General features: G+C 40.0%; 1 protein-coding gene across 1 annotated transcript; it reads left to right on the top strand.

Annotated features, from left to right (window-relative positions):
• LOC145783904 (striatin-3-like) lies at positions 1 to 21877 on the top strand. Its single transcript, XM_082595665.1, has 18 exons — positions 1 to 131; positions 1522 to 1635; positions 3015 to 3118; positions 3316 to 3383; positions 3842 to 3917; positions 4269 to 4421; positions 5946 to 6105; positions 6521 to 6608; positions 7001 to 7105; positions 7747 to 7845; positions 8139 to 8260; positions 12194 to 12417; positions 13631 to 13752; positions 14330 to 14494; positions 14978 to 15115; positions 15998 to 16090; positions 16429 to 16515; positions 18905 to 21877. Exons 1-18 carry the CDS (start codon positions 87 to 89, stop codon positions 19072 to 19074), a joined length of 2133 nt encoding a protein of 710 aa, XP_082451791.1. The 5' UTR covers positions 1 to 86; the 3' UTR covers positions 19075 to 21877.
• The last annotated feature ends 577 nt before the right edge of the window (positions 21878 to 22454 follow it).

Consider the following 22454-nt stretch of genomic DNA (forward strand, 5'->3'; position numbering starts at 1 on the left):
AGTTTAAGTGTTTGCACTTGTTAATGCTTAGTAGTGCATGAACCAGATTGTGTTAGCATTGGAATTTTCATAATCACTTTTGCGCTATGGACAGAATGGACCTCCAAAATAACAACCCTAGTGATGACAGGGTAAGTGGTATTTATTTCACCTAATTGTGTTTTTGTAAACCTTATATATGTTTTTGTGCAAACATCAGAACACGAAACTTGCTTTTTGGGTGACAATGATAACACTGGTCAACACAACTTTTCTTGCATGGAGTTTTTCAATGGATTTAGGGTGATTTTGGGGTGCTGAATCCGAATCTGACCTCAGATTTATCCTATCACGTCAGGTTTGTGAGATATAATAACAGAAAATTGTTACTTTTGTCAAAAGTGGAAGATTTGACGTTGCGTCTATTGCACATACACATTGTGCTATATCCAGATATCCAGGCCATGTAGTACATAAGTAGCTGAAATACACCCACCAACTATATTTTTGATACAAATTTGTTTTCTAGGCAACATTATTAACCATGCAGTAGTAACAAGCTAAAAGGGAGGCTAAAAGTATAACTAACCCCCACCCCCGTCAATGTTTTGCATGAAACCACAAAGATTTAAACAGGCCTATGGGAATGCTTGTTCAGAAACCTTGTTTAAGCTGTTTTGGCCTGTCTAACACTAACCTTTCGTTATTGCACTGCATATGTTGGTAGTAAACGCAATGCCAAATCTTCCACTTTTGACAAAAGTAGCAATTTGCTGTTATCATATCTCACAAACCTGACGTGATAGGATAAATCTAAAGTCCGATTCAGATTCAGCACCCCAAAGTTACCCTAAATCAGTTCTCAAAGCCCATGCAAGAAAAAAAAATTCTTTTTTTGTTGACCAGTGTAATTAAGTGATACCATAGGCCTAGAGTTCTGGTAGAGAGTTTTTTTTTTACCACAAACAACTAAGTAACATCACTGGCCTAAATGTTCTTAAGCTATATAAGCCAAAATAAAGGGAACAGCTGACTCGAAGACTATATCGTCTCTAACAAGCTGAACTATCGTAAGTCCAAATTTTTCAAAATTGCGTTTTTGATTGATTTGGTATCTTTATAGACTACAGTTTATTTTGTTAAAGCATCGTAACTCTATCTACTTTAGTTTTGATGATACAGAACGATGAACTATCGTAAATGAATGCACAGCAAACACAGCGTGAACTTTAAAATTCAATTTTCTCAAAACTGCATTTTTGGAGTTACGTTAGTTCAGCTTATTAGAGACGATATGTCACTTCGCTGCTTCCTGTCGTCTGTTGTATTGCATCTTTGATTGCAGTGTACTGCAAGTTATTGTAATGGGCGCAAATAAAAACACGATTATTGTTATTGTATACAAAACAAGATTAATGTAATTCATGAAACAAAAATTGAGTGTTGTAGCACCCTATTCTTGTCATGAAGGTGTAATAGGAGAATGGCTTTATTGATAAGTTGATAACAAAGATACTGAATTGCTGTATGCTTTGTTGACAGGGTGAGAACAAGGTGATCTATTCCATGCCAGGCATTCTGCACTTCATACAACACGAATGGTCACGTTTTGAAATGGAAAGAGCACAGTGGGATGTCGAACGAGCTGAACTACAAGTACGAATGAAGTTTTTGGCAATCAAATTAAATCTTTTTTTCCATTCTTTTCAAAAGCTTTGTTGCACTATCATTATATAACTTTGAACTCGTGCTTTCTATTTTGAATTTATCATTTTGCATACCTTGTTTTATTGCAATGTGTGAAGTGAATATGTGAAGTGAACACGAAAATAGAAGAGCTTCTAAGTATGACAAAACTACATCCAATTGCAGCAATAATAAAATCAAAAGTTTTAAAACTGTTCGGCCACACTAAAAGATCACAACTCGGAATCAGCAAAGTTTGCACACAAGGAAAAAGAAAACGTGGCAGACAACCAAAACGATGGCAAGACAACATTCAATCATGGACCGGACTCAACTTGATGACACTGGGCGAATTGGCTCAAAATCGCCACTCTTGGAAGCAACTAAGCCATGTTGATGCGCAATCTGCTGCAGGCGGAGATAACGACTGATGATGATGATGAAGTGAATAGACTAGGCTACTCATTTCATAACAGTCATAAATTCAGCTTCATATGATGTGGCAGCGTTTTGAGGTTGGGTCCTACTTGATTAGCCAGGGCCGTTCCATGCTAGTAGGCATGCATTTATTGAGTAGTATTTGAAATTTATTTTGTCTAATAAATTGGCTGAAAAAGTATTTATGTCTTGTAAACCTCCAATGCAACGTATATTTAGACTTCAGTACATAACTACTAGTCGTGGAAAGCATGTCATTGTCCATGCAGTTAGAATGTCACAACTGACCACACATGTCCAAGTAGTTTACAGTTTGAAAAGTAAAATTATCATCTAAAAATTTAAAAAACCAATACAAAAAAGTATAAACACAAATAAAAATCTGCAATGGCTTGTTTAAACCAATATCATCTATTATAGACTATTCCAGAATTTTGGTTGGCCATGCTAATGGTTTTGTGGAGCACTCATTTGAGTGCAAATCTGATTAATGCAATGCCTAGATTAATGTTTATTACACATTGTGCTGCATGGCATCTTTAAGGTTTACGTTTTGATTTGGGTTTATTTTGAAGTCATTTTACTCTCGGAAATGTGATCATATTGCATGGCCTGATCCAGGTACCCCACTGAAATTTGAATGAATTCATTGACATAACCACTCCGACAGTAAGCCGCTGTATGGATATTGAAAGTGACTCATCCTAGTTTGCAGAATATCATATTTTTAGTCAATTCATTGGACCTTTTATTTAGAGATGAGATGAGCGTTTCGTGGAAATGTGCTATCAAACAAATTGTTTCAATTACTGTCGCAGTCACTATCCGGTCTGCCTCAACAAAGTACGAGCATGCATTCATATATTGTAGACTGATGAAACGATCATAAATACGTGATATTTTCTTTGCAGGCACGCATCGCTTTCCTACAAGGAGAACGAAAAGGCCAAGAGAATTTGAAACGAGACTTAATTCGTAGAATCAAGATGCTTGAATTTGCACTGAAGCAAGAAAGGTACAGTTGTTAATTCTGGGACGCTTGACATTTCAATTTGTCTAAAAGTCTATTCACAAACGTCTCTTGCCAGCCGTTAAGATTTTCAACGACTCTTGAGAGGTAAAAGGCCAGGTAGTTTCTTTCGGTGACTAGAAACAGTGGCTTCAATGGGTATGTTGTTCTCTATTAATAAACCTACCAACTGCTTGTTACAGAGCTAAAGTTCACAAGTTAAAGTTCGGAACTGACTTAAACGTCGAACCAAAGCCCCTAGATTCAAACGGTGAGTGATAAATTTTCAGACAGCAAGTCAGTCCTTGTCAGACCTTGAATCAATGTTCACAAGGGCTGATTTGCTGGCTGAGCTAGAAGCCATTCTGATGTTGCTTTAAATACTTCTCTCCGACATTGGTTTCTATTGCCTTCGGTATTTCCTTGATGCAGCCAACCATGCTCAAAACTTTCAAGTTCATTCTTTAACGAGGTTTTTATTTCCAATGTGATACCAATTACATAATTGAATCCAATGAAAACCTACTGCAAAGATGTGTTGAGATTATTTATCACATTTGCATGTCTCATTTGAACTCATAATGGAACCTATGTTTATTGTTTATTCATAATCTCGTGTTTGTTGCTATTGTTTGCGTATCACTCAGATGCTTGAAGTACAATAATTAAGCACGACGAGCTGTTTCAGTCATAGTAACAATCTTTAACAAACTTGTCGTGCGTTGACAGATGAGTCAAAGAACAGCGATCTTCCTCCGGCCAATGCAAACATGTCCTGGAGACACGGTCGCCAACTTCTCCGACAGTGAGTTGCGCAGCTCATCATAGCCACATGTTCTACATGTGTCTATCGAGCAGCATGACTTGTATTTCACAATAATTTTAGGAATGTATGTAGACAAAATTTTGGGAATGTGCAGTAATTGTTTATTACAGTAAATTTACCTAGGAAATTGACATGTTTGTAGCTGCTGCGTTGTCATTCATTGTCTTTCACTATCTGCAATTTGTTGCCGTGATCATAATTTCCATCAAATAGAAGACGATTTTTTAAAGAACTGTTTCTGTTTTGAGGCAGCTTTTCTGTATGCAAATGAAACTTTACATTCTTCAACCGTCATTTAACCTGTGTACTGATCTTCCATTTGCCACCCAGGTACCTTCAGGAAGTTGGCTATAGCGACACCATTCTGGATGTCAGGTCACAACGCGTCAGGGCGTTGCTTGGTAACAACTATGACCTCAACAAAGCAACCGACAACGATAATAAAGTCATCAATGGAGGAGTAACAGAGCAAGAGGAGCATAAGTGGGTGTTTCTAAGTTTGCATTAACTTGCTATATTTGGTCTGGTGGTACAGGGTTGAGGGGCACTGCAGCTAGCATGTGATGGTCTTGTATTTTAATGGAAGGCTTTATTTTGTCCCAGTAAGCAAACTAGTTGTGTGTTACATTGATCCAACGTCTGCACTCTGCAGACGTGAAAGATTGAAGCCAGCCAGTCATCGATCTGTAGGTTAGATGCTGACAAGCTGACTTGTTGGTTACCTTATTATTCTTGTCCATTGCACCAGACCAAGTCCATATTTCAACCAAAATCAACAAATAATTTAACTCACCACATCCGAGCTTTATTCAATTTTTACATGGATTTAAAGACGTCTGAAAACGTTGAATTAATGTGAAAATGGACGGTTTGTAGTTTGTATGATGTCACTAACCGTCGATTTGCTATCTTTGAATCAATGTTCAAAGAACGAATTATGCTAGCCGGGTAACCGCCATCTTCACAAAACAACAGCACTTGCTGCGAGCAAGACCAGCCTATGATTATCTTGCGCATGTTACATTTACCATCTCACTGCTGTTTTAATTGCGGTTTATGGATCAAGGTGTGATGGCTGACGATGATTTGTTAGACTCTTGTTTTGTAATTATTTCTCTTTTTTCAGTTATAAAGTGCAACATTATACTTTTATTGATGTTACGCCTACGCTTATTGATGTTCTACCGCTACAAGTTCGAAGTTGTTGAGGATAACATGCTGAGTGCGGCCCTTTCTGGCTTCTAAATGTCAACATAAATTAGATTTGAGTTAGAAACATATTTTGGTACAGTAGGTCAGTAGCACCGCGTAAAATGTTCGTTTTAATTGAGTGCTTGCTAGCAAAGTTTGGTGTCTCATTGTTCTGGTATTTGTCTGCTACGTTTGCCAGCATAGCCGCATGTAGCTCCCGAGTAACGTATTCATCATAACCTTTTGTAACCACCGATCTTGAAAATTGAACTTGCCATACGTGGAGAGGATTTGCGTGGCAGACAATCGGGTTTGTGAGGTCTGTTTTTATTGCGATCTAAGGAATTTGTATTGATACGTTGCGTTACATTGATTCCACTCCGCAAGACGTTAGATTTATGTAATCAGTGGAACTTGGACAGCACAATGATAACACGTATCTGTGTTAGTTTGTGCTGCAATGGTTAATAATTAAGTTAACTGTTAGTGCTGGTTTTGGCTTATGCTACTTGTTTCATGTGAGTCCACTTGAAACCATTGCGTAGCTGCTGAATGACGAAGTGTTCATTGCACTTTGGATCTGATTGCTGGTTATAGAATCTTTTATTTTGTGTGGTAATTTTATGGCTACTTTGCTTGCTTCAAGTAGGCGGTTATAAATGGGCGAGCTGATGTCTTAACAAGAAAATGGCTCCGAGTTCAACCACCTTGGTGCTCACAAACTTCGTAGTGTTGGCTTGCGTTGGATTGTTAACGCAAATTTAAAAACAACTTTACCGACCAAGGTGCCGTGCTCATCTATAACGGGTTGTTCAGGTCCACGGAATTCTTATCTCGGGGTAAGGGGGAACCCACAGAAAACGATGTCTTTAAGGAGTTCAACTTCCTCCAGAGTGGAGAAGATGATGATGATGAAGCCATCCATGAGGATGCTGTCGACTCGGGTGACCAACAGAGGATGTCAAGAGCCGATAAGGTGATTGAGCCACGCTTCTCCACATCTTGAATCTTTTCCAGATACCGTAACTTATTATCTTCCCAGTTTTGGAGGTGCAATCGGGTGGAGGAAACCAAACGACAAATTTAAACGGATGACGCCGTAGTTGGCGATGAACGCATGCTCTAAAACTGGTGAAGCAAGCTTTGCTTTTCTCTGCAATTCATCCAGTATTTGAGTCATTCGCTTCTTACGTATTCTCGTTCTGTTTATTATTGTAGATTTTGTCCGATGTACAACTTTCATTGAGATGGTATTTTTCTTCCGTACAGATATATCTTAAGATAACGCTGGTGTTTTATTTTCAGCTCAGTAATTTTGCTTTCTATTGCACCGCGCAGTAACCTGACCCTTATGTTTTAAGGCCATAGTTTTATTTTGTTGTGTGTTCTAGGACGGCTTTGCTGCTGTGGACGACTTGAACGATACTGAAATGGCGCTTGCTGAATTCGCATTTTTGAATCCTGAAGTCCAAGAAATAGGTTTGTTTCAATAGTTTACACCTGAGATATTTACTCGATTTCTAATAATTTTAGGGAATTGTCCAACTGAAATTCTCTATTGAACCGGCAACCTTTGGAGCATTGGTTTGCGCGATCACGAAGCTTCGCCGCTTATTCACTTTCACCGCAAACTCAATACCATGGTTGTTGTAAATACGACAGAAGCCAATATTAACTGAAAAAAGAATAAAAAAAAATACAACTTTGGTAAAAAGGAATGAAGGCCATACGCATAATTCGATTTCTTAGGGTAAAAAACGTTATAAACTTCCACAATACCAATGGAATCGCCGACGTGGTATAACCTTACCTCGTTCATAAGCAGTCAAATCATTTACACAAAGATCATTGTTTCATCATACTATTCGCAGATGACTCGAAGCTGACCGATTGGTCGGTTGACCAGAACAAGTTGAACGCAATGAAGGAGCAGTTCAGGTTGGAGAAGCGACAGACGAAGCGAAAAGGACTCAAACGTAAGGAAGCTCGTAGTAGACTGAAGATGAAAACAGTATAGTTTACGAAACGTTTACAGAACATGAATTTAGTGTCTAAATTTTGGGCTCTATATTTTTTGACTCGCTTGTATTCTATCTCTACGATTCAACGTCTTTTGTTTTTGTGTTGCCTGTGTTAGACGCCAACGAATGGCTACTTTGTTAGATGACATTTCTCTACGCCATCCGGTCGTGGAGTCGACCGAAACCAAATCTTTCAATCGCAGTTGTTTGATGAAATAGATTCACTTAGGATTTGTTTCAATGGGCTGCAATACGGTGCCGCCGCCATATTGATGGTGATTGGTGCATCTTTATCAAACAACATTGATGTTTGAATTTGAACCAAAATTGTGAAGTCGATCGAAAAATATACTTTGACTCCTACGTTTATAGCTGGCCGACTCTAGCACCACAGCCCTAATTTAAATCGCCTTCGCTTTTGTGAACCTTGTGTTCACTGTCTGCGGTGCTACAGCTTGTGCATTAATAAAATATTATATTCAATGGTCTTAATATGGCATCACTTGGACAAAAGTGCAACAGAAACCCCGCTTGGTTCAGATGTTGCGTGAAAGCATTTCACCAGGTTGATCACCTTTATTGTGATAATGCTGCAGGCCCGGACAAGAAAGGCTTGCAGAGCATGTTGGACACTTTGCGTGGGAGCGAGATACCGAAAGCTGAAGAAGAAGTGAATATCCACCTACCCCAAGAAGGTGAGCTACTTTTTGCAACAATAATGTTTGTTTTTATATACCACTCTGTTTGTTGAAGACATGTGCTTACAAGCTTCAGCGCATAATGATGTCAAAGCAGCTTAGTTTACCCAGTTGGTCCTTGCAGAGACTATCATTGTATTGATTGGTCAATGGTCATACAGTTCACCGAAAAATTATCGATTGTTACAGTTGGTTCCTCCTTGCCAAACTCAGGCGCTAACGTCATTTGTGGCGTTAAAACGAAAAAACCATCGCTATTAATTCGATCTTTTGATTTGTCTATCTTGCAGATGCCCTTCCCTTCACTGTGGGAGGGACCCATATGGGGAACGAAGCCATTGAGTCAGCACTAGGACTTGGAGCTCTTGCCGGACTTACCGTAGCCAACGAAGCAGACCCCTTAGCGTTTGAGGTAACTACAAGATGTGTCACATAATAACCTTCTGCATACCGATGCAAGCAATATACTGCTTTTCAGCAAATTACTCTTTATTCTAATTAAATAACATGATGTGTTCTACTGGTAGCCTACAAATTAAGAGAAACTATCACATTGACAAAATGTATAAAGTGACAATTTGCTTCCGACGTTTCGTCAATCAGACTTCGTCGGAATAAACGCAGATTGTCACTTTATAGATCTCGTAATAATTTAGCTTAATTTGCACCAGTTGTACTTATTAGGGTGGCCAAAAAAAATGGAAATTTTTTATTTTTGTTTGCACACCCTCTCATTTGAGGAGGATTCATGAAAAAATGACACTGTGAAAATTTGAAGTGAATCCGACAAGAGGAAGTGCTCTCCCACCGACCTCAAAGTTTGCTTTCTTTGGCATAATTCGTCAAAATTCCTTGAATATGTGACGTAATTCTTTTTTGACTTATTTACATTGCAGTTGCAGCATTTTTGTGTAAACCATTGTTTTACTCTGAATTTATGATATATACAATAAGTGTTTCCACATGCAGAAAAACAGAAATAATACACAAAATAGATCACATTAACAAGCGTTTGGTATGAAATAAAATGCACTAAACTTTAGCTAAAACCGCATAAAAGTACGTTCACCAGTCACGATCGCAACACTTCATGTGACAACACATTGCCCAGAAATTGCAAGAGAAATGTTTGTAAAGAGTCAAGCCATTGGTTGACTTTATTGCACTTGTTGGAAGCAGCTTTCTGTGGTGCTTGACCACTTGATAGAGGAGCTGGCGCTGTTGTTCATTTTTTGTATGGACTTCATTGAAGTCAGTAGCTAATTTGACTGCCCGCTCTGCACAATCATTGACGGCTTTGAGATGACGCCAAACTTTGCATGCTTCTTTATAATCATCACGATCACGCCATGTGTCAACAGAAGCAGTGACTCGAAAAGGTTAAGTGAACGCTATGTTACAAACTGTGCCAAAGAGAGACGTTAAAACTTGACAATTTTGTTTGGGGCAACACGACGAACATCTTCGGGAAATGGGTCTTTCTTAAGAGCATTAACGATTGCCTTCTTTTCATCATCTGTGTTATTATCACTGAATAAAGGCAGTGCAGCAAGATCCTCACTGATGTACCACAAGCGCAACCTCAACTTTTTTTTGCCACTTGAGAAATTGCATTGTCAACCTCTTTCTAATCCTCTGTGAGCTGTAACATTGCTAGGTCATTTGTAGGGGCAGATATTGATGAAGGTGCTGCAAACCAAAAAGTGGCATAGATGGTAGTAGTTAATATTACTTCATCTGCAATTGTACTGCATGCAAGTGACAGTGTAATCTTATTGACCTTCATCTCGTAGTAGACGGCGAAGAACCACACCCCATACAGGCAGCTGACATGGCCCTCAAGAGAGTCAACAAATGGACACCCACTCTCTAGTGTTGACTCCCTTGAGGGGCTATGTCAGCTGCCTGTATGGGGTGTGGTTCTACGAGATGAAGATCAATAAGGTTACACTGCCACTTGCTTGCAGTACAGTTCTTGTGAGTGAAAGCTAATATCGCTACCACTGCAAAGACTCACGTTGTTACCAAACTAAAACGCATCCGTCAAGAGCATATAAGAGAATCAAAGCACAAAGGGAGGCGAAATTCAGCTTCCCAGCTGACCTCAGAAGCTGACTTCACCCAGAGCTTAAGTGCATTATTTGATATTGCACATGCTAACTGGGAATGCCGCATAACAATACCAGAAGATTGCCAGTTTTTGATAGACCAAGGTGGTGCATGACAGATACTGATGACAACAGAGGACCCAATGCATCGGCAAGCTGCTGCAAAGTATAGAAAGCGCAAAGATGATGAACAGAGACGCAACGGAAATCGCATTGATCCAGTACCATCAAGTGCTGCTGCTTTCTCATCTGAAAATGATTAGCATATGATGAAGATTCTTCCAGTGACCCACTGTTTACACCGTAAATCCAAATAACACCAAAACAAAACCCAGTAGGAGCAGCCATTACCAAAACGCTGCATTATCGATAATCCACTGTTTAATGCAGCACTGAACAGAACTATAACATCAAGTCGTCAAGCAATGATGATCGTCACTCCTGCTCTTGCTGCAGCTGGAATTGATATAAATGAATTGACAATGTCACATTCCTCTGTCATGAATGCTCGAAACACCTCATGTGAAAGCCTGGCAGCTGCAGTGCTGCAAAAATTTAAACCAACAGTTACAGTTCCACTTGTTGTTCATTTTCATGGTAAATATTTGACTAATGCCAATGGCACAAAGTGCAAATCTTTGGCCATTGTAGTTTCTGTTATGCATGTTGAGATACTGCTTGGCATTCCGAAGCTGCCTGTTGGAACGGGATCACTAATGGGCCAAAAAGTAGTGGAATTCATACACGAGTTGTAGCAGAGCACTTAGCTGCACTTTGTTTTGACACGGCATCAAGCAATACGGGAATCCACACTGGAGCTATCACTGTCATGCAGCAGGCATTTAATCGAAGGCTGCTAGTTCTTGCATGCCATGATCTCAAAGTCGTCAATGATTGTGCAGAGCGGGCACTGGGCAGTCAAATTAGCTGCTGACTTCAATGAAGTCCTTACGGAAAATGAACAACAGCGCCAGCTCCTCTATCAGGTGATCGAGCACCACAGAAAGCTGCTTCCAACAAGTGCAAGTAAACGCCAACATGCCAACAGCTCCATTAAATAAAATCAATGGCTTGACTCTTTACAAACATTTCTTTTGCTTTTTCTGGGCAATGTGTTGTCACCTGAAGCGTTGCGATTGTGACTGGTGAACGTACTTTTATACGGTTTTCGCTAAAGTTCAGTGCATGTAATTTCATTCCAAACGCTTGTTAATGTGATCTATTTTGTGCATTATTTCTGTTTTTCTGCATGTGGAAACACTTATTATATCATAAATTCAGAGTAAAACAATGGTTAACACAAAAATGCTGCAACTGCAATGTAGATAAGTCAAAAAAGAATTACGTCACATATTCAAGGAATTTTGATGAATTATGCCAAAGAAAGCAAATTTAGAGGTCGGTGGGAGAGCACTTCCTCTTGTCGGATTCACTTCAAATTTTTACAGTGTCATTTTTTCATGAATCCTCCTCAAATGAGAGGGTGTGCAAACAAAAATAAAAAATTTCCATTTTTTTTGGCCACCCTAGTACTTATGTTGTTTAACTAAATGCCTGGTGAACAGCCTCATTCAATTTCCAACTCCCCCTTATTCTCGTTTCATTTACGATTTCATCATAATGTCGTTATCGTAAAAAACAAAGATCACATGTTTTTCATGTAATTTTATTTAATTTCAATAGTTTCAGCGTCTCATTGTATATTTGCAAACGTCTCCCCAACCTTGTTGCGCCTTTTCTCTTTTACTGTAGTTTATTGTATTGTGCGTTTTCTGAGAGCTCCGCAAAGCAATAGAGTCAACTGCGTTGTTGCCTTCTGTGATTCGATTACCGATCTTGCTGCCACCCACAGCTTAATGTTCCACCATGCCAGCTGTAATGCCGTTCCCAACTGTGTCGTCATAGTCATTGATGGACGTCCTAGGCGCACGTTGACTTTTTCAACACCACCAGCAATGGTTGATATCCCTGCTGCTTGGCCACTCCTCCTAACGCCCCTTCCAGTGCATATGAGTGATTTTCTTACGGTGACGCATTTATTCAATCTTCAATTTTGCTTTCTCGATAAAAATCAATTCTTTTTGAATACTTTTGCCCAAAAGCTCCACAGGAAGAGCTTAATTTACTCGTGAACGTATCTGCACAGCAAAATTCACCTTAAGACTTCGCCATTGTTTAATATCTGGTAAGTGCAAGGAAAAATGCTTACTATCTGGCTGTTCTTTTCCACTCCCTAGATAAGCGGCAACAAAGAAGCCTTCCGTAAGACGTGGAGTCCCAAGTACACCCTGCGTAGCCATTTTGATGGAGTCAGAGCAGTCAAGTTCCTCCCAAATGACTCCGCACTCATCACCGCATCCGAGGATCACACCATGAAGTTGTGGAACCTTAACAAACCTCTTCCGAGCAAAAAGACGCAATCTCTCGATGTTGAGCCCATATACTGCTTCAGGGGACACGTGTAAGTACATCATCTCTTATTCTAGTTTTTCATGAAGTCTGCATTGTTTCTCATGGTTGAAAATTTACACTAAGTGAACGACTAAAGAAGCAATCTTCGTTTGCATCAAGCGTAATGCTTTATGCCAATGAAATGTGGCCAGTCACTGCGGAGGACATCAGCGTTTGAGCCATAATGACAACGCTATGGCGAGGTGAATATGCTCAAAGCGACTGGTGGATGGAGTATCAAGTGAAGAAATGAGAAGAAGGCTTGGCATCCACCATGTAGAAGTGGTCGTATGATGGTGGAGATTCTATTGGTACGGCCACCTGCAACGAATGGAAGAGGACTCATGGCCTAAGAACGTTCAGCTGCTGGAAGTAGAAAGGCGTAGTCCAATTGAACGACCAAAGAAAAAGTGGTGCGATAACGTGGGGAGCGACCTCCGCCAATGTTCAAAGTGGAAGTAAGTGGAAAGCCGCCATCAAGCCGGATTGAAACTTGCTGACGTCCAACCCTCGCAGTACGTGGAACAAAAGACGTAAAACCGTGAACTAACTACGTCATTCGGTGTCCTAAGACACAGCCGTGTACTTTGGTTGTGGAGCCAACATGTTGTCGATCTTCAAGATCTTACTACCTGGTCATGTAGCTGGTTGCCACTATTGCAGAATGTGTGTTTCCATGATGCGTGTTGGTATCGGTTGAATGGCCTATGAACAATAATAGTACAATAATATCAAACGTTGTATTGGTTTTCTTGAATGTGGAAGTGGTTTGTGACAAGGCAGGTTTGTATCCATTTGCGCTGTCAAGTATTGTGCCACTGCTGTGTCCTCATCAAATATTTATGATCTTCACGCTTTCCGCTTAACTCTGATCGTGACAGACATTACAAGGACTTGGGTGGCTACCGTGTTGCTCATGACATGACTGGGGTGGTAAAAGGATAGACCCTCGGCCCCAGAAGCTCAGACGACGACGACGAGCATGCTTGATTCTACCGTGAAACTATATATGAGATTTCACTGCAATGTACATTAATTTTTTAAGACCAATAAAGAGTTGCCTACAATTTACGCCGCATACCGATATGTATGAAATATTTTGTTTAGATACTTAGCCTGGGATAATTGCTGTTTAGCCGAAAAAGTTCGTATTGTTTATCCCTGAACAAGTTTACACAGTTCAGTGGCTCCAGTTGTTGTAATCGGTTGCTATCTTATTGCAGGGGGCCTGCACTGTGCCTGGCCATAGACACTGAAGGCTCCACATGCTTCAGTGGAGGTCTGGATGCCACCATCAGATGCTGGGGAATACCCAGTGTTGAGAGAGATGCTTACGACGCATACGGTGGGTGGCTATTCGTGACAGAGTTGATGCGGCTTTTTCACAAAGCCTGTCCATTTAAAGATAGCTTCTATTGTTTCATAATTTTCTTGCCTCATATTTATTAATTTGTTTTATTTTATCAGTATGCGGCTACTTTTTTCCCTTTCGTGTTCTCGAAACGTTATTGACGGAAAATTAAAATCCATGATATATTTTGTATTATCATATGATATATCGTTTTATCTTTGATTTATATATTTGTTAGTGTGCGTTTACTGCACTGAGGAGACCTTAAGGTCGAAACATGTCGTCCCCATTTGCAGATCATTATTTATTCGTATGAACATTGAATATAATAATTACTTTCTAAAATCTCTAGTCTACAACCTGTTTCACCTTAAAGGGAGGATCATCAGACGGCCTTTATTCAAATAGAATCTTATTCTTGTTTTATTTGAATAAGGGCCTTCTGATGATCCCCTTTTAGGGTGAAACAGGTTGTGGAGGTTTTAGAAAGTAATAACTATATTTGATTTAATTCGCTTTACTTGGCATCGTTTGGTACCGGTTGTGTTATTGTATTTATTTGTATCAACAGATTCATCGTTGACCGGGGAGACCTTGATCGGGCATACAGACGCGGTGTGGTCGTTGTCCTACTCGGGGGCGCGACGACAACTTCTCTCTACCTCATCGGACATGTCCGTGCGTCTTTGGAATCCTACTTCACCTGATCCCTTACTGCAGGCCATACTGATAGAAGGTAAGGGCTTGGTCAAACGTCATGGTATGATGACGATTGCTTGCTTGCAACGGATCATGATGTAAATAAAGCTTTGTTCTTGCTGTATAGTATTCAGCGAGTGTTCAGTGTTCACATTGTGCATTGGAACTTGGTTTCAAGTACGTTTGGACATAGAAGGGTTCGTCGATGCATTGTCAGTAGACAATAAGTAATCGGTTAATCTTGGCATGCCAGTATTTTTCTCATACATAAACAATTAAACATGTTAAATTTCATGTATATCGTTTTCTTTTGCTTCTTTGGGGATCCTAAGATAATCCCCCCACCTTGGAATGCTGTTCACCCAAGGAAGGTCATTCCGCAGTGTATGGCACTTTCTCACATATGAACACTTCTTGGCTTACTAGAATCTCGTGATAAAGAAATACCTGATTGTGGAATCGAACCCTCCGGCTCTGGCTTTGTTCGCTTGTAACGATGAACTTGTGTGTTTGTTACCAGGTGAACATGCGCCCACGTGCGGTGAGTTCGTTCGTTGTGACAGCAACCAGGTGGTGGTGTCCACGAGCGATGGAAGGGTCGAACTGTACGACTTGGAGACAGGCAAGGTGGCAACTACCCTCACTGAAGGGGATGGAGGTGAGTCTGTTGTTTGTGTTTGAATACCACGTCGGCTGCGTAGCCGAGTGGTGAGAACGTCTGCGCGAGGATCGAAAGGACGTGGGTTCGACACCGCTCCAGAGCAATTATTATATATTTTATTGGGTTTGTTAACCATCAGAATCTGTTTCAACGGAATCGACGATCAGTCTCTAGAAGGCCTGCTATTGTTGTGATCATATTTCAGCAATGACAGCTGGAAGTTTTTCTTAATTATATCCAAATACCTTGGGATGTCCCTTGAAGCTCCCTATAGTAGTTGTGATTGGCGATCATTTCTTTGTTTAGTATAGCTTTGGTAGAGAGGTACTTTTTAAAAACCATAGACAGACAATCGATAACAACTTAATAACATTGAATTGCATAATTCAAAATTAATACAGAAATGAAATAGATACATAATTTCGAACGTTTTCGGCAAAACTTTCTGCCCTCTTCATTTGTTTGGTGGACAAAGGCTTACACTTCTCAGGCTGCACCCAACAACTACAGTATGCACATATTGCGAAAAGAACTTGGGCCGGAAATGTGATTATATAATTCCTTTATTATACTTTCTGCTTGCCACAACAATAAATTGCTGATGTAGATTTGTGGTTTCTCCTTTGTATATGCGGTGCCTGATAATAAAGTTTTTGTTGTAGATGCAACGTTTTATGAATAATTCAGTTTCTTTGAAACCTACTGATTTGTTTTGCTCTGACAAAATTCGAAATCTTCTTGTGCAAGTCCGCGGTAATCTTTCCCGGACAGCAGATCAGTCGTTTTTTAAATTGATTCATCGTCTACAGAATCAATGCAAAAAACGACTTATTTTCTGTCTGGATTATTACATCACCATCTGAGCGTTCATGTTTCCAGGCCGTATCAACTGCGTGGTAACCCATCCCACAATGCCCATCACCATGTCCGCTCATGATGATGGCCACATCAAATTCTTTGATAATGCGGCAGGTGAGCATTCACGTTGTTTCTACGTAAAATAATCATCTTTTTAGCGATTTTAATTAAACATTAAGTGAAAAGTTATTATTGAAATATTTGCTACTGGCAAAGCATAGCAAACCGAAGCAGTTGTCTTCCGCGTACCACAGTCGACCTCTTGTTTACGTTGCTACGACGTTATTTACGTGTTTGCTTTTTGTCACTTTTTGAATAGAAGTTACATCAAGGAAACTTATGCCTCATAACAACTTTAGCATTTCATAGATCTAATTGGCAAATTGGTTCAACATCTGACGTTGAATCGATGTAAAATAACCAACCGTGATAACTGGTAATGTTTGTCGCAGGCAAGCTGGTCCACACCATGGTTGCCCACCTCGACTCGGTCACATGTCTGGCCGTGGATCCGAATGGATTGTATCTGCTCTCTGGAAGTAAGTGACTGTCGTCGTGCATTCAGGGTTGATCTCTAAGTGGTCAAAACTGGTTTTGACCACTAAGCGGTTTAAACCTGGTTTTAACCGATGAAAACTAGGTTTAAACCGGTCAAAACCCAGAATAATATTTTTATGTAGTGAATGGTCGGCTACCTGGACTATGGGCTATTTAGAAAATATAAAAGCAGTTGTGAGTTGTGACCAGTTTGATATGCAGGCCTCGAAATAGCTGGCTTTTCTCTTGTTTCAGCGCCGCCAAAAACAAGACATGAAACAGCGTTAAGACTATTACCTTAATTACATGTCGTGCTACGTCTTATGTGCTACGCAACGGGAGGGCAAATGTTGCGCAAATTTTATTGCAAAATTGCTGGCAAATGTTTTTCTTAAAAAAAAATTGTTGGAATAAATTCTTGTACTTCAGTTAGCTGTGCAAATGGTTCATCGTTCTACCAAGCATTTTTTGGTTCATCAGAAACTTATTTTTAGAATTTGAATTTTCTCAATAATTAAAATAACCAACTGATTGAAATATTAAAAATAAACAGAGAAATTGAATATTTTTTGTTCCAAATCCAAATCTAATTCCAAATCCAAATGCTTCTTTCCATTTCTCAAACTTTCTCTCCAGTCCCTCCATACTATTACTTGTCAAGACCAGGTCGTCTGCATACAAAATTTCACTCAATAAGCCCTCCCTCACTCCTTCAGTTACAACGTCAACCACAATAGCAAATATCAGAGGTGACAAAACTGATCCTTGGTGTACACCAACCTTCACAAAAAACTCGTTTGAATAATTTGATCCTACTCTCACTTTTGTTCTTGCATCCTCATACATAGACATCACAGCTCTCACTAATACCTCCGGTATACCTCTTTTCCTCATTGCCCACTCCATCACTTTCCTTGGTACTCTGTCAAATGCCTTTTCTAAGTCGACGAAACACATAGCCTATATAGTTTTCTCTGCTTCTCTCGGTATTCCTCCTGCATTCTTCTCAGTATAAACAGAGCATCCACTGTACCTTTTCCTGGCATAAGTCCAAACTGCATATCATTTAATTTCACCAATGTTCTCAACCTCTTTTCTAGTATTCGCTCCACAATTTTCATTCCATGCTCTAGTAGTTTTACACCTCTATATGCACTGCAACTTCTCACATCGCCTTTTCTCTTGAACAGTGGAACAACAGTACTATGCTTCCACTCCTCCGGCATTCCCTCTCCATCTAATACCCTTTGGCTATGTTGTAGCATTACTTCAATTCCCAACTCTCCACTTGCTTTTATCATCTCTACGCTCACTTCTGATGGACCGGCTGCTTTATGCAGTTTCATTTGCCCCATTGCCTCCACCACTTCATCACGAGTAACCTTTCCCACTGGACCCTCCACCAGATCAACCTCTGTCATATGATCCCATACATTCTCCTTATTCATAACATTTTCCATATGTTCCTTCCACACTTCTCCTCTGCTTTCCGGGCTGAAATGCAACTTCCCATCTCCACTCCTTATACATCTTCCCCCTACAATATCTTTCCCATCCTTTTTCATTTGCTTTATGAGTCTGAATACTTTGTTTTGGCTTTCCCCCATTTTATTAAGTTCCTCCTCAGCACCATTCTTCATAGCTCTTGCAACAACCCTCTTTGCCTTCTTTTTCATACTCTTAAACTTCGTACGAAAGATTATATCTATCTTGGATTTTTCTCTTGTTTCAGCGCCGCCAAAAGCAAGACATCAAACAGCGTTAAGACTACTACCTTAATTACATGTCGTGCTACGTCTTATGTGCTACGCAACGGGAGGGCAAATGTTGCGCAAATTTTATGGCAAAATTGATGGCAAATGTTTTTCATAAAAGAAAAATTGTTGGAATAAATTCTTGTACTTCAGTTGGCTGTGCAAATTGTTCATCGTTCTACCAAGCATTTTTTGGTTCATCAGAAACTTATTTTTAGAATTTGAATTTTCTTAATAATTAAAATAACCAACTGATTGAACTATGAAAAATAAACAGAGAAATTGAATATTTTTTGTTTCAAATGCAGCATTTAGGTTATTGTTGATCAAAACAAAATATAGTTGAACATCATTACTAAACATGGAGGGTAATATTTTTAATTCAATTGAAAAGCAACTTGATTCATACACTAAAGAGGTTTTGACCAGTAATAGGTGGTCAAAACTGTCCGGTTTAAACCAGGTTTTAACCGGGCGGTTTAAACCGCCCCGGCCTAAACCGATCAACCCTGCATGACATTCCATTGTTACGTTCTTGTCTGCTTCAGTGTTGCGTCATAAGCATTTATGTTGATCTCATAATGACATGCCCACTTTCCAGGCGTCCAACTACTCCTGACATAATTCTCGATTCTAGGTCACGACTGCTCGATCCGTCTGTGGAATCTCGACACCAAAACCTGCATCCAAGAGCTGACCGCACATCGCAAAAAGTTTGATGAGTCGATTTATTCAGTGGCGTTCCATCCCAGCGCTGGCTACCTCGCGAGCGCCGGAGCGGACGCCCAGGCGAAAGTGTTTGTCTGATTTCAAAGCTTCATCAAAAAATTAGCCTTTTTTATTGCTATGACGTATCGTTGACGTCACGTCGATTGCGTCAGAAGCGAACGACGTCATGTTGAACCTGTGTAGACTGATTTTGTAGACAGATCGCATTATCATGAGAAACATCGCTGATGCGTCATTGGCTTTTGATTACGTCATTCAAGCGTCACTATGAAGTAATATGGAAGACTTGCATCATCAAAATTCCGCTTGGAAACGCTGCCAACGCCGTCAGCGTTGAACAAACGTAAAATGATGATTGCTATGTTGTTCTGTGACGTGACGGTCGCTTTTGTATATATCAAAGCGAATTAGATAATTTCGTCGCAATATTTGTTACGTCACAATGAACTCGTTTGGTTGCTTTTTGGTGTCTTCATCGTGTGACGTGTTGAAACGATGATCTACGATATGTTTAGTGCACGTAGTTTATATGAGCGTCAAAATATTTTTATCGACAATGTGTTGTTTAATTGGTTCAACCTCAAAGTGATGTTGTATCAACGTAAAACATCTCTGCGCGACTTACACCCAGATGGTGCAAATCGCGAAATCTCTCTTCAAGATCCATCGCATCCTTCGCTTTAATGTGTGGATCGGTTGTCAGGGGAACCTCTCCACGACAGTGTGGGATGATTCGCTTTGTTATGTCACAACGTGAAGCGCCATCTCTGGAGCGGTGCATGAGCGCTTGAGTTTATTTTTTGCTTTATTACGTTAGTTTTGTGTCCGTTGATGTCGACAAGGCGTACACGGGATAACGATTCCTAATTGTTCGACAGAAAGGCTTTGGATCGCGCTTGCTCTTTAACATTTCGTGCTTTGGGGGAGGTATCTGGTGAATATCCTTCCAATTACTTAATTGAACCAATTTTGAAAAAAAAAATTGAAAGCTTTTTTATTTGAAATAATATACAGCCGAGACACTGTTGTTGTTGTAAGGCCAGCACAACTTAAAATGGTACAATGACCGCTACAAGGAAAACTATATTTCGCAAACCGCATATAAACGTTGTTATAATAAAGACGGAGTGAAACTGTTCACCAGGCATTTGTTAAATATGGTAACTTGCGTTCTTCTGGTGACTATAGTCTACTAGGTTACCTCCTGATGTTACGGATGATGCCTCGCTTTTATTACCGACGTTTCGTCCGTCAGCACGACTGACTTTATATAGGTCGAAACGTCGGTAATAAAAGCGAGGCATCATCCTTAACATCACGAGGTAACCTTGTAGCCTATAGTCACCAGAAGAACGCAAGCTACCATATTTAACGTTGTTATAATGTTACTAAAAAATACAGATAGATACATCATTTGAATAGAAAAACATGAAACGAATCGTCCTACAAGTAACCGCCGAAGGAGCAGCACTATCTCGTTGTTGCATTTAAAAGTTAATCCGTACTTCTTTAAAATCGAATCAATAAGTCAATAATTATTTGTGAAATGTAATTGAATCATCTCGCCAGTCGCATGTCACCCGTTGACCGTTGTGCAGGTCTGTTGTAAGGAGGCTTTGCATTCTTTTCTACTTGTTTACTATCCCGGCTGTGATGAAGTGAGTCACCCCATCCTTTGGGAAGATTCTACAACGACATCTGGAATCGATCTAGGCTAGCCGCTGTTATTGATTTTATTTGAAGTAAAAAATATTTTTGCAGCTTTAAAAAAGCAAGAGCTCCATCTAGCGACGATATTAGTACACGTTTGAGCCTTGCACGCTGCTTGTGCGGTTATTGTTGTGTGCAACAGTGCGTCTAGATGTGCTGGAAACTGAGACACTTGTAACTAGGATTTTAAGTGGACTTATCAATTCATGTAGGAAAACGTTCAGATTAAAAGAAGCATATTATTGGGTTCATGGAGGGGGGTGGCTGAAAGGGAAATCTTAACTCACTTTTTTATTTTGAAAAGAGAAACCAACCTACTGGAAAATTGAATGTAGTAAAAAATGTTTCTCTCCTTTTGTATTTTATGTCATCAGTAGAAGTTTATGCTCGCTGGCACAAACTTCTACTTGTGCCAGTGGTCAGGTCCAGTGTCGACCTATTCTATATTTGGACAAATCTAATGCGATTTTGACTTAGAAAGTTAAATATGTCCAATTGTTTACTTTTGATCGCAGTGAACGTTAATATGACCGTCTCTAAATATGACCGTCTCTAATGTTAAAAATTCCTTTCTGTTTTCGTTTGGAAACAAATGCGAAAGAACATGGAATTTTAAAGTGTGGTTGTTTTACTGCCGTTGGTCTTTCAATTCGCTTACTAACTCTAATTTATGTATTCGGGAGGACCAGCAACCTATCTGTCAGTAAAGTGTTCTTTTGACATTGATTCTACGTCTGCAAACGTTGAATCAATGTTACAAGACTGATTTACCGGCCAGGATTGATTGTGGTTTGCGAGTATAAATTCAAACAAATAAATGGAAAATCGTTTGCAGCGAATGCGTCATATGACAGACGAATAGAAAACTCCTCTCATTTCTCGTCGGCACAATACGTAACTACAACGTTTGTAATCGCAAAGTTGATGTGTATATTAGGATAGCCGATTCTCAGACGGTGAACCAGCCGTTTTTTTGCATGGATTGCTTAATATTACAAACGGCTGGTTTGTTGTCAGGGTTTCTTCCAACCTCAACTGGCAAATCCCTGGTAACATTGCTTCAACGTCTAAAGCCGTTGATTAAATGCAATTTCCTAGCCTTCTCACCCTTAGTGGGGTAATAGACCCAGCGCAGTGAAAACGCTTTCCTTTAGGGAACGTTCAAATATTACGTAACGCCTTCGAGGGGGAGGGGGGGGGTTTATGCAAAGCGTTACGTTAGCGTCACATCGGGGGGGGAGGGGGTTCAAGCAAAACGTTACGTAACGCTTTCGAGTACGGAATGGTAGTTTTTTGTGCTGAATTCGTAGTGAAAAAGCGTTACATGGGGGAGGGCGGGGGGTCAAAAATTCGGAAAAAAAGCGTTACGTAATATTTGAACGTTCCCTTACCCGACGTCTGCAACCGAGTGCGACATTTAGATATCCGTCCCTTGCACATTGATATGACATCTGGAAATTGTTTGTTTTTCATATCTTTATCCTGCATTGCGGAAAAGCGGACTTGAGCGCTATGCATCGGTGTACGCCTTCCGACGCAGTGGCGTAGCCAAGGGGGGGTTTTGGGGGTTACAACCCCCCCCTTTGGCACGCGTGTGACGTCACGATATTGAGAATGATGCTTTCAGTCTATTAAAAAATTGCCTAGTTTTAAACAAAATTGCATTAAAAGAGCGAGTTTTGCCAATACCAAACATTCAAACATCTCAGCCAGGAATTAGCAACAAGAAAACACAGAGACTTAGCTTT

Source organism: Aplidium turbinatum, chromosome 15 (genome assembly GCF_918807975.1).
Source record: "Aplidium turbinatum chromosome 15, kaAplTurb1.1, whole genome shotgun sequence".
Classification (NCBI taxonomy): Eukaryota; Metazoa; Chordata; class Ascidiacea; order Aplousobranchia; family Polyclinidae; genus Aplidium; species Aplidium turbinatum.